The sequence below is a fragment of the Pollicipes pollicipes genome, unplaced genomic scaffold, assembly GCF_011947565.3.
Source record: "Pollicipes pollicipes isolate AB1234 unplaced genomic scaffold, Ppol_2.1 Scaffold_4002;HRSCAF=4701_pilon_pilon_pilon, whole genome shotgun sequence".
Classification (NCBI taxonomy): domain Eukaryota; kingdom Metazoa; phylum Arthropoda; class Thecostraca; order Pollicipedomorpha; family Pollicipedidae; genus Pollicipes; species Pollicipes pollicipes.
Window position 1 is genome coordinate 38,543,809 of NW_023596420.1, and position 11,936 is coordinate 38,555,744.

Sequence of the window (11,936 nt, forward strand, 5' to 3'; positions counted from 1 at the left end):
CTTAACGTACTAAAAAATCTAACATCATTTCCACTCCTGTCCATTGCGCAAATTGGGTCCCAGTATGGGCGCGATTGTGATTGTGATGGCGCCACAGGCGTGTACTTCAATGTTTATATAGCAGAGCACACATAACACGACCACCGGACTCACGATCAGCAACGGTCCCGACGGGCCCGATAGTCATGGGCCACGGGTGAACTGGTCACCGGTCACTAGCGTCAAGAGCCCGGACAGGCCGGCCATGACTAACGACCACAGCGACCGCCAGGTGGCAGCGCCGGGTGCCACTTCGCCACCAGGTGGCGCCGGCCCACGTCGGGCGCCGGTCCGACCGTCGGTCCCGGCCGCGCCCAACGGCGCTCCAGATGGAGCGGACAGCGTCGGCGTCGGCGGTCCCGGACCGGTCTGCCTCCCACCGCGCACCGACACGAAAGACATGCTGGACGGCGCCGCGCCGCGCGCTTCGGCGGCGCCCGCTGACACCGGCCGCCTGAGAGCTCCCACCGCGTGCGGGTGACACACGGCGTACGGGTGCGGGTGACGGGCCGACCTAGGTGAACGACTCGTGGCCGCCGTCCCGGTGCACGACGATGACGGCGCTGGCGGCGGCGGGGGCGGCGGCGGCGGCGCGTCGCACCGCTGGCGAGCTGGCCGACGCCAGACTGGCCGCACTGCCGCCAGAGCCCAGCCGGCACGACTGGAAGGAGGCGCTCTCGTCCAGGCTGACGTCGTCTGCAACGGCAGCAGCCGGCTGGTAAGGCCACCGCTCAGACTCACGCCGCGCGCCGTTCGCTCGAGCACGGCGTCTTTCGACGAGACAGTCACGCGGCACTGGTGACGGCGGGAGACGGCACGGAGCCGGGACGGGACGTCTGTGCACCCGCGCCGGGGATGCACGAACAACATGGATATCATGACCCAGCCTGCTGATAAGCCACAAACACCCCAGCTCACCCATTTGCTGGCGGTAGCTTGACCGATACAGATGTGCATCGTTCCATACATATGAAAATAAACATAGCCGAACGTGTACACATACAACGCGGTGTGCCTTGTGCCAGCAACACGAGCTTCTAAAACACATCGTCGTTGTCAAGCTTACCTGTCCAGATAATAACATTTAACGACGGCCGACGACAACAATGCTACAGCGTCAAGCCACGATTAGCGACGACGCTTGGTCAGCATACGCCATCCCACGCACCACTCAGGCTCCAACAACGTCTGTCTACATACAAACACTTCATCGCAACTCCGCACTGCAGTCGGCGGAACAGCCGGGAGCATTAGCCGGCCGGGAGCGGCCGGTTACTGGGGTTGGGTCACCATAGTAACAGCCTGACGACAGCTCGGCAGGCCCCTCTGCGCTTGCCCATCAGCAGAGCGTGAATGTACAAGGAGCGCACAGTATCGATTCCGAACACACACGTGCCTCTTTACGTGATTGTGACAGTCCCGGCACCGGCCGCCTGAACTCTACCTCACGCGCGCTCTGATGACCTCATTTAGAGATATATCTTGAGTAAGACACCTGCCTTTAGACAAAGAAAACTAAAACACCTAACGACGTTGTCAGCAAAATGACCCGTTAAAGACCTATCGTTCACGAGACTCGGTGGATTCCGAGCCAACCCCAACTGACTGGTACGCGAGCGCCTCCCGGTAGCGAGGTCACTCCACAACTGACTGGTACGCGAGCGTCTCCCGGTAGCGAGGTCACTCCACAACTGACTGGTACGCGAGCGTCTCCGGTAGCGAGGTCACTCCACAACTGACTGGTACGCGAGCGTCTCCCGGTAGCGAGGTCACTCCCCAACTGACTGGTACGCGAGCGCTCCCGGTAGCGAGGTCACTCCCCAACGATGGTACGCGAGCACCTCCCGGTAGCGAGGTCACTCCCCCAACTGATTGGTACGCGAGCACCTCCCGGTAGCGAGGTCACTCCCCCAACTGACTGGTACGCGAGCACCTCCCGGTAGCGAGGTCACTCCCCCAACTGATTGGTACGCGAGCACCTCCCGGTAGCGAGGTCACTCCCCCAACTGACTGGTACGCGAGCACCTCCCGGTAGCGAGGTCACTCCCCCAACTGATTGGTACGCGAGCACCTCCGGTAGCGAGGTCACTCCCCCAACTGACTGGTACGCGAGCACCTCCGGTAGCGAGGTCACTCCCCCAACTGACTGGTACGCGAGCACCTCCGGTAGCGAGGTCACTCCCCCAACTGACTGGTACGCGAGCACCTCCGGTAGCGAGGTCACTCCCCCAACTGATTGGTACGCGAGCACCTCCCGGTAGCGAGGTCACTCCCCCAACTGACTGGTACGCGAGCACCTCCCGGTAGCGAGGTCACTCCCCAACTGATTGGTACGCGAGCACCTCCCGGTAGCGAGGTCACTCCCCCAACTGATTGGCACGCGAGCACCTCCCGGTAGCGAGGTCACTCCCCCAACTGACTGGCACGCGAGCACCTCCCGTAGCGAGGTCACTCCCCCAACTGACTGGCACGCGAGCACCTCCCGGTAGCGAGGTCACTCCCCCAACTGACTGGTACGCGAGCACCTCCGGTAGCGAGGTCACTCACGGTCCGACTCACCATCGGCCAGCGAGAGCCGGCGATCGGCTGGCAGCGGCGCGTCGAGACGACCGGCGGCGGCGGCCTCCTGCCGGGCGACGGGCGGCGCGGCCAGCTCCGCCGGTGCCGACGCCTGCCGCCGGAGCGAGCCTTCACTGGACGGCGAGGACGGCGAGAGCTGCGCGCACTGCGACCCGGCCGTCACCTGGGGCAGCAGAAACACCGTCTGATCAGCTGTAAACGGTCATGAAGCGATTCGGAAGACCCGGCCATCACCTTGGGCAGCACCAATACCGTGTGACCAGCTGTACGCAGTCACACAGCGGCCCGAAAGTGCCGGTCGTCATCTTGCGGGGACGGCAAGAGGGAACAAGTGGAGACCGGAGAACCGCGCTGATGAAGCGGCCAGGCCGGGACCCTGCGCTGACGAAGCAGCAAGGTCGGGACCTGAGGGCTCACCGCGTGCAAGCTTGTGGAGCGCCGCGACGACGCCGCTGCCGCCGAGTGCGGACTCGACGGGGCGGCGGCTGGAGGCGGAGGTGGCGGTGGCGGTGGCGGTGGCGGTGGCGGTGGCGGAGGCTCGTCCTGCACCTCCAGCTGCGGTCTGCCCTCCTCTCCGGTCACCACAGTCTGCGGCGCGACGCTCTGGGTCACAAGCATCCGAGGGACGGATTCACTCAGCGTGGGGTGGGGGTGGGGGCACCGAGGGAAGGTACGCCTCATTTTGCCGACTACGGTTTGTTTGTTCGGTTATGGTTTCGGTTGCCGACTACGGTTTGTTTGTCAGTTTGTTCTTAGATTCATCAAAGTACACACCAGTCAGCCGCCTCGCCGTTCCAGATTTCTAAAATAACTTCCACACCACTCCAGCCACGTTTAGCAGGTTATCAATACAAGGTGAGCACACAGGTTATCACATGGTGAGCGTCGCCAGACCTTGTGGGAACATTCCGGTCTGACTGGCCGATCCGCCACCAGATGACCAGTGCAGGCTCACCTGCCTCGTCTCCTTTGCACGCAGAAATTCGTGTTTTTCTCAGATGCTTTTAATGTAAAGTAGCATTGCACCGATCGGCTACATCGTACTACATGCACAGGGACAATCTTAATATACAAAATTATGCGAAGGCACCTAGGTCATGGGGGACTTCTTCTTTGTGCAGAACCAAAGTGATTTGTGCGGTCAATTTGTGATAAATACTCCCAAACTAGCAATGTCCAATGATCGGATCCCTATCAGACACCTTGGATGATGGGACTCGGGAGAGCAGAACACATCTAATCAGCTGACCATATTTAATCAGCTGGCTTCATCTGACATGGAGCTGACCATGATCCTTGAAGTTTTTTTTTCCCAAAATGTTACGGCACCTTTCATGCGCGCAGGGAGGCGCTCCCCTGTTTGTGGCCCGGCGCACAGGTTTGCGACCATTACTACATTTGCCAGGGTGTCTCGAGCTACTATACAGTGTTGAAAACCTGGACGTCATCATTCAAGCGGTGGAGGTCAACATACAGCGTTGTGAGATGCCGTTACCATGGATACCGATTGTTTCAATTTCTACTATCCAGTAACTAGTTAGGAAATTGCTGGGGAAGATGCCACTTCGCAGGCGGTCGCGGTTGCAACACTGCAGACGGTGGGGGGAGGGGTTAACTCACACCCCGGCACCATATGGGCACATGCTAACGGCATCCCTCACGAATTCCTGCAAGATCACCTTGGCCGCTCTAGGTAGAACAGCTACGTTTTTAAAACGAGTCCAGATGTTAGCAGCTCTTGGCTGAAAGATTCCGTTAATGTTGCGTCAGGCCACAGAGTGGAGGCGGAGGGCCGTCAGTGGAAAAACCCGGGGCCAGCATTAGTGAATGGTCTGTGCTTCTACAGGGTGTTTCATCTACAGTGTCGATCTTAAAAGGGCCGTGATATGCATAAAGTGACATGCATTTACCAGTTTCGTTTGTTACATATCTTAGAACATTTGGACATTTCTCTTCTAATAATCAATGTCCACCTCCCCCCCCCCCCTCAAAACGTCTTCAAGGCAGCCCCCGGAACGCGAACGCACTCTCCGAATTCCAGAATAACCAGCACGTTCCCCGGCTACTAGTGTATCGCAAATGGCGTATTCAGTCGCTGAGTGCGGGGACGGAGGCCTGCTTCTCTATTTCCCAAACCACAATGATTGCGTAAAAGACGCAATCCAAATGTCCAGCAATCTGCAACAGTACTTACCAGATGGCGCACAGGTGGCCTATTTTTGGTATCACTTTTCATACATTCAAAGATATTTTTCAGATCAAACACCCTTAGATAGAGAAGTTCCAAGCTGCGTCCTTCACTTTGATCCATGAGCTGCCGAATTATTTATGCAGCCCATTTCTAATGAACATTGGATTGGTCGGTAAGCCAACGTATTTTGCGAGCCAGGTAAAACCAACATACTTGTCCAGGTTGTCACAGGTCTTACGGGGCCAAGCGACTCGAAAGAATAACACACTATGAAATGGATACCAGGCAAAAAAGATGATAGACTTACACATTACGAAAAAAATGCACAGCACGCCAGACCAAGGCTAGCCCCATCAACTGTCAGCAGTCAACGCAGTGTCGCCACTGGATGACAAATTTGAGTATTGAAGCTGAAGTCTATTCACAACATCTGTGATACACAGCATGAAGATTCCAAGTGCAATGCAACGTCACTTTCTTACCAGGCCGTAATATCTCAGAATATCCATCTTGCACATTGGACATGAGTGGTTCTTCAACAGCCAAGGGTCAACGCAGGCCATGTGGAACTGGTGGCTGAAAAGAGATCAGTCGTTAGACGGCCTTAACGTAATGAGTGCCTGTCGGGACGGAGACGGACTTTGCTTTGTGAGCCGCCGTCTTGCAGACAATGACATTTGATAACGTAATTGTGGCTGTCATTGAGGCGAGCTGCGAAAAGGCATCGACAGGATTAAGAGACGAGTCGTGACTATCGTGAGGCGGAGCTCAATGAGCATCAGCTCCTCATAGCGGCTTTGATCCAACCGCGCCGACGGCGACCCCGTTACCCTTTGAGAGTCTCGTCTTCCTGGAAGCTCTTCGGTGCAACACAACACACAACAACAACACACACACACAACATAACATCTGTAACACACAACAACAACATAACAACATTCGGTAACTTCGGTAACAACTGTCGCCCCCAGGCGCGTTCACTCGTGTATATGATTGGCCATTGGTGGTGGGAGGGGGGGGGGGGACAGTGCCCACCAGCTTCACTTCCTTCCAAATGTGTGTTCCCCAGCGGATTCAGCCGACTTCGTTAGAAAAAAACACTTGTAATCCGTTAGTTTAGTTTTATTCATCAAATGGTCTTGCATTGGAGCAGCGTAGTAGTCGCTCATTATAACTAACAAATAAGACCCCAAAAATACAGGCCTTGTGTGATACTTAAATTTTACAATACTTTTGTGTTGTGTGACGTGCCAGTAATAAATGCTGGGCCTCGAAGCAACAATGGAGGCCAGATGAACGTTGGGTGGGTCAGGTCAGGACACTCACAAATCTATACAAATCGACACTCCTAGTTTTCCATCAACCATTGGTAGAAATCCACTGTTAACGCAGCAGAAAAAACAACAAAAAACAGCAGGTGGTTTCAGTATTTTCCTATTGCGTATGATAACATGAAACAAATTACATGCCAGAATGTGCGCTGATGGATGCAAATAGTCAGCATGGCTTGAGACGCGGGCACAATGTCGAGTTGCATGATGGGGCATGTTTCCAACAACGCAATCTTAAATTGTAAAGACAACTCACCACTCATTTTTTTAAACCGGCACATGAAACTAACGACTATACCATTTTAATAGCCAACCGATTGAGGCCTAGACGAAGTTCACCTCCGATCTCCTAGAACAGTCTCAAAACCATTCCAGGTGAGCGCATCACGCATCTGGGACTGTCATTCGATTAGTTTCAGCCATTCTGGAGAACAATTACATCCATGTTAGGCCCAATCACAGTTTTGACGGTATCAGCGCAGGGCCGTTCGGTTAAGCGCGCTACAAAGAGGAATAACGAAAAGTTACTTCCTTTGTCTCAGGTTGTTTTAGTATAAATTATTTACTGATTCGGCTGCATTCTTCAGCACACAGATCAAAGCCAGTCCCATCGTAGAAGGTTCTACTAGGCTTCCAACAAAGGTCATGTAAGGCCAGTTTATAGGTAAGCTTGAGCGCGTAAGCTTGAGGCAAGCGATTATCACGGCCTATCTGTGACAAATAAGTGGGTACGACTTCGTTATGCATGATAAGATGTGCTACATCTTCCAAACCAATGAACACTGGCCAGGCTATCACAAAACACAATATGTAGCGCTATCGAAAGAGCATACAATTCATGCCCAAGGAGCTGAGCTGACTTGACTTTAACTCGGCTCTGGATCTCGAGATTTGTTAAATTAAGGTATCGCTTTTTCTCATGAGGGCACACGTTTTCATTCTTGTTTTGTTTTAACACGTGCTTGGGTGGGGGTCAAATTGACGCTCTGAAGGTTTTTCCGGAATAGTTTCCTAATAGCGAGGCGAGGCCGCGCCAAAGTTTGCAGAGCTGTAGGCAGTGGCATAGTGGATCGTTTGGTATCAAACATTTAGATATGCCTTCTGAGGTCACTAACCTACAGCAGGTCAAAGTCAGACCATGGATTCAGCGAAGCCACTTTCTAGGGAATCGTTCAATCTGTTGCAACAACGGAGTGTTACACAATGCAATACATCTCGAATATTCTTCCTTAGGCAACACAACAATTGAATGGACAAATTACTTTGACCTAGGGTCAGGTGTGAAGACCAGACCAAGGTCGAACCTAGCCTGTTTTTACACTCCATGGCTTGTTGCATGGGGTAGTTTCGGTTGCTCATTTGGAATTTATTGAGAACAGGAACCGTACTATACATCTTCTATGGACTTTTTTCAGGTCATAATAGGTCACTGACCTAAAATCACCCAAGTCAACATTTTACTCTTTGGAACATACTGTCCAGCGTAACCTTTGCCGCATATTGAAACGTAAAACTCAAAACAGTATTATATTATTTTAGTCACCATGACCTTCAAAAGGTCAGACAAAGTCGCCGCCCTTAAATGACCCTGTGACCCCTTGCTTGGAACAGTTATCTAGGTTTTGGTGGTACTTTGGACGCCAGCCTCGGGTTTGACCTTTTTGACCTTATTTGACCCGAAGGTCATGACCTAGTAACCTCACACTTTGACCTAAGTGAGTTTACGTACAGAAAAACACACCCTGTGAGTTTGGTGTCTCCAGGTTCCTTAGCTCCTGAGATCTCAGGACGTCAAACTGATCCCCCACCCGAGCGACAAGTATCCAACCGACCTTCCAGGCGCTTGTGGAGGCTCAACGCTCGCAATTGGGTTTGGTGGTGTTCCTCCTAAACTGTGGGAATTCTTTTAGGATTTTTCATCATATTGATGATCTTTCAAGTCGTCAGCCACGCGACAGGTTTCCGCTGAACGATGAACGGTTTTGGAATGGCTGAGATGCTCGTGCTTGTTATTGTACGTTTTTGATCCAAGCAACGGTTACATCCGGAGATAGCATATGGTGAGGAAGAAGTTCATTTCATCCGTGGGTGGTTGAAGGAGGCGCATTTAATCCGTCAATACGATGCCAGTTTTGACGCAGGGGCGCTGGGAGCTAGGTTCGCCCAAAACAGATGACGAAAAAAAGTTGAAAACAACTTGCGAAACGGTCCGTTGGTTATATTTTGGGCTCCCAAAAAAGAAGCGTCTTTTCAATTCATGTGCAACTGTGCTTTGTGTTCCAGCGAATCGTTTTACTACCACAATGACATGGTGGATTTATTCTAATTGCACGATCTGCAATCAAACTTTGATTTGGTGTTCGTTGTACATGGGTCCGCTGTGGAGTTCTTGCCATCGTAATACAATAGCAATGCCCCTAAGAAAAGGCTGAATCCATCGTGCAGAAGTCCCTACAGCTTGCAAAGGAATGACATTATACCAACTTTTGAAAAGCCTGTTGCATGCATCTGATCAATGAAAGAGCTTCTAAGATTATTGAAATGACCAAACTACTAACCTTCCATGCATCGACTATGAACAGAGCCACGTGGACTGGCAGAGCCCCATCAGGCTTGCAGTGCGATATGCCTTTAATAAACCTCCTCCTCACGGATTGATCCGCGTCTCGTCCTGCCGGCCGTGCGAGGGCGGTGGCCTGCTTCCCGGCAGTGCCCGGTCAGCAGCGACTCACCGGCTCGGTGTGCCCGCACCTCTTCGCTGGGACGCCGTGCTAGAGGTGAGCCCAGCTGCCCGGCCCCCGGCCACCGTGGGTTCAGTGACCTGGCCAGCGAGATGAGCGCTGTGGCGCGGCCGGCCCCCGCCGGCGCCTGCTGCACGGCGACGTGGAACGTGAGCAGTGGTCGGCACACACGGCCCCAGTTGGCTGCCGCTCGGAACCACTACCAGCCGGACGGTGGAGGGTTGAGTGCCGGACGGTGGAAGCTTGAGTGCTGGACAGTGGAGGACAGAGCGCCGGACAGTGGAGAGCAGAGCATCGGACAGTAGAGGCAGAGCGCCGCACAGTGGAGAACAGAGCACCGGACAGTGAGTAAGGCTGAGCGTTACGCGGTAGAGAGCTAAGCACCAGCCAGTGGGACTGTGCAGCAGGCTGTCGCGAGGCGCGAGGCGCGGCTGTCCAGACCAGCGTGATGACGTGGTGTGCCGCCGCGCTGCTGGCGCTGCTGGCGCTGCTGGCGGCGCCGGCTGGCGCGCAGGACGCCGCCGTGCCGACAGTGCGCGTGCCGCAAGGCGAGTTGCGCCCCACGCTGCTCCAGAGCGCCTTCGACAACCGCACGATCTACGCGTTCCCTGGGCGTGCCGTACGGCCGCGTGACGGAGCGGTTCGGCCGCGCGGAGCCGGCCGGGCCCTGGCAGGGCGTGCTGAACGCCACCACCGACGGCGCCGAATGCGTGCAGTGGGACGAGCGGCAGCAGCGCGCCATCGGCAGCGAGCAGTGCCTCTACCTGAACATATACACGAGTTCGCTGCCGCCGGCCAACCCGACGGCACCGCTCGTCTTCTTGCACGGTGGCGATTGGACGAGCGGCAGTGGCAGCAGCCACTGGTACGGGCCGCGCTACTGGCTCGACCACGACGTGGTACTCGTCACTCTCAACAGCCGGCTGGGCGCGTTCGGTGAGTGCCACCCGGCGGCAGGGGTCCGTCGGCGGTGCGCTCCGTGTGTGGTCCTCAGCCGCGGACAGCGGTGCGATCACTGCTGGTGTCACTGCCACGCGTGAGCGCCTCTGAACGCCGCCGCGCTCAGGTGGGGGTCAAAAGATCAGAAAAAATCACTATTTTCAGAATGGCTGAGAGATTTTGCATTAGATCTCTTTTTTAAATATGATTGCCTGAGATGCTGAGAATGGGTAGAACTTGCACGTGGAGGTGAATTTCGGTGTCAGGCGCACCGGTTAGTTGACTTCATTTCAATTACCTTGTTGACCCAGAGCAGAAAACAACATTGTGCTGATGCTGACGACCCTTAATTTGAGCACGCAGTTCGGTCCCCGTCCTATGAGTCAACCGGCCCTTTCCCTCTGTTGGCAGGGTTTCTCTCGACTGGCGACCAGCAGGCGCCAGGCAACCTGGGCCTGCACGACCAGGTGCTGGCGCTCGACTGGATCAACAACAACATCGCGTTCTTCGGCGGCCTGCGCAGCCTGACGACCATCATGGGCGAGGGCACGGGCGCCGTCTCGGTTCACATGCTGCAGCTGACGCAGCGCGCCAAGAACCTGTTCGAGCGCGCCATCTCGCAGAGTGGCACGGCCTTCTGCCCGGGGGCGTTGGTGCCGGAGACGGTTGGCCAACGGCCATGAGCTGGCCCGCTCGGCTCGCCTGCCCGACGGGGGACAGCGCCGCAATGCTCACCTGCCTGCGCGACGCTTCAGCCGAGGACATCGCGCGCGCCACGGCCCACCTCAGCGGACAGATGGGCGGCGCGGCGCCGTTCGGGCCCGTCATCGACGCGTACGCTACCGAGCCGTTTTTTGCCCAAGCCGCCCAGCGAGCTGATGACCGAAAACAACTTCCGACACAGTCCGTGGATCGTGGGCACAAACCGGGACGAGGGAGCGGATGCGGCTTACGCGCTGCTCAGCGACAGCCAGCAGCTGGAGCGACCTCAACAGCCGCTTCACCGAGCTGGCGCCGCAGCTGCTGCACTTTGCGCGAACCGCCGCTGACCGGCAGCCACCAGCGAGCAGATCAGAAAGCATTATTTTGGCGATCGGCCAATAGATGACAGGACTGCAAGCGAACTGGTCGAGCTCCTCACGGACCGCATGCTTCTGCACTGCCACGAGAAGAGGCCGCCTGGTGGCATGCCCACTACTCAACGCACAAGGTGTTTGTGTACCAGTGGAACTTGAAAGGGCCGCATGCACATTCGCGAACTGCAGCCAGCTCACCCGTCTGGCGCGGATGCCGCGCACTGGCGCCCGGGCCACCCGCGCTTCGCCCGGCACGCCGGCGCGCACAACCTCGGCGTCTCGCAGAAGGACGAGCTGCTGCTCATGTTCTCCAATGAGCTGGCGCCGCTGTACGACGCCAACGACCCGCTGGTGAACGAGATCCGACAGATTTTGAACATGTGGGTGACGTTCGCCAAGACGGGCGACCCCACGCCCGACGTGCACGGCATCGACGCGGGCCTATGGCGCGAGTACTGGGAGTTCTTCTACCCGTTCGACCCGCACTATCTGATCATCGACCGCGACTGGGCGTCCGTCACTGAGCTGAGACCGCAAGCCATTGAATTCTGGGACTCGCTCGGCCTCCGGGAGAACATGTTCAAGCACAAGCTGGTGATGAGGGACGAGCTATGAATGCACGGGTCATGAAGGCCTTCGAACATTTCATCTGCAAAAGAGCGCAAAGCCAAGCCGCCGCCATTATGCAACTTAAGTAAATAAACGCTACATTGATCAATACATTGCCGTTGTTACTGCCACTGTCGCCACGTGCGGTGGCAAAAAATGGACGATGTATTAAGACGGGGTCTGTTGCTCCGGTAGGTCATCATGGAGAACGGCAGGTAATACCACTGATCCCTATTATATCTTACGAACAAAATAAATCAAGCCTAAGCGTTGCCCCACATCAGTTCTCGCGGGACGCAAGCGCTTACATTACCGTGAACTCACTGCGCTCCAGTGCCCAGTATTATTGAAATGGGCAGTCGACGGGCGTACTTGGTCGCATGGGAGAGACGGTCAATACATCTGAACAGGCTTGAGCCCCCTCCCCCCC

At 55.6% G+C, this 11,936-nt stretch overlaps 2 protein-coding genes across 2 annotated transcripts; one reads left to right on the plus strand and one right to left on the minus strand.

Moving 5' to 3' along the window:
* Nucleotides 1-553: 553 nt before the first annotated feature.
* On the minus strand, nt 554-5,383 carry LOC119094467 (WAS/WASL-interacting protein family member 3-like). Its single transcript, XM_037217524.1, has 4 exons — nt 5,293-5,383; nt 3,037-3,207; nt 2,709-2,782; nt 554-602 (listed from the first exon to the last, which is right to left on the minus strand). The coding sequence occupies exons 1-4, from the start codon at nt 5,371-5,373 to the stop codon at nt 554-556; spliced, it is 375 nt and encodes a 124-aa protein (XP_037073419.1). The 5' UTR covers nt 5,374-5,383.
* A 2,302-nt stretch (nt 5,384-7,685) lies between these two features.
* LOC119094468 (esterase FE4-like) lies at nt 7,686-11,512 on the plus strand. The gene is made up of 4 exons (XM_037217525.1): nt 7,686-7,699; nt 9,457-9,818; nt 10,233-10,486; nt 11,183-11,512. The coding sequence occupies exons 1-4, from the start codon at nt 7,686-7,688 to the stop codon at nt 11,510-11,512; spliced, it is 960 nt and encodes a 319-aa protein (XP_037073420.1).
* Nucleotides 11,513-11,936: the final 424 nt, after the last annotated feature.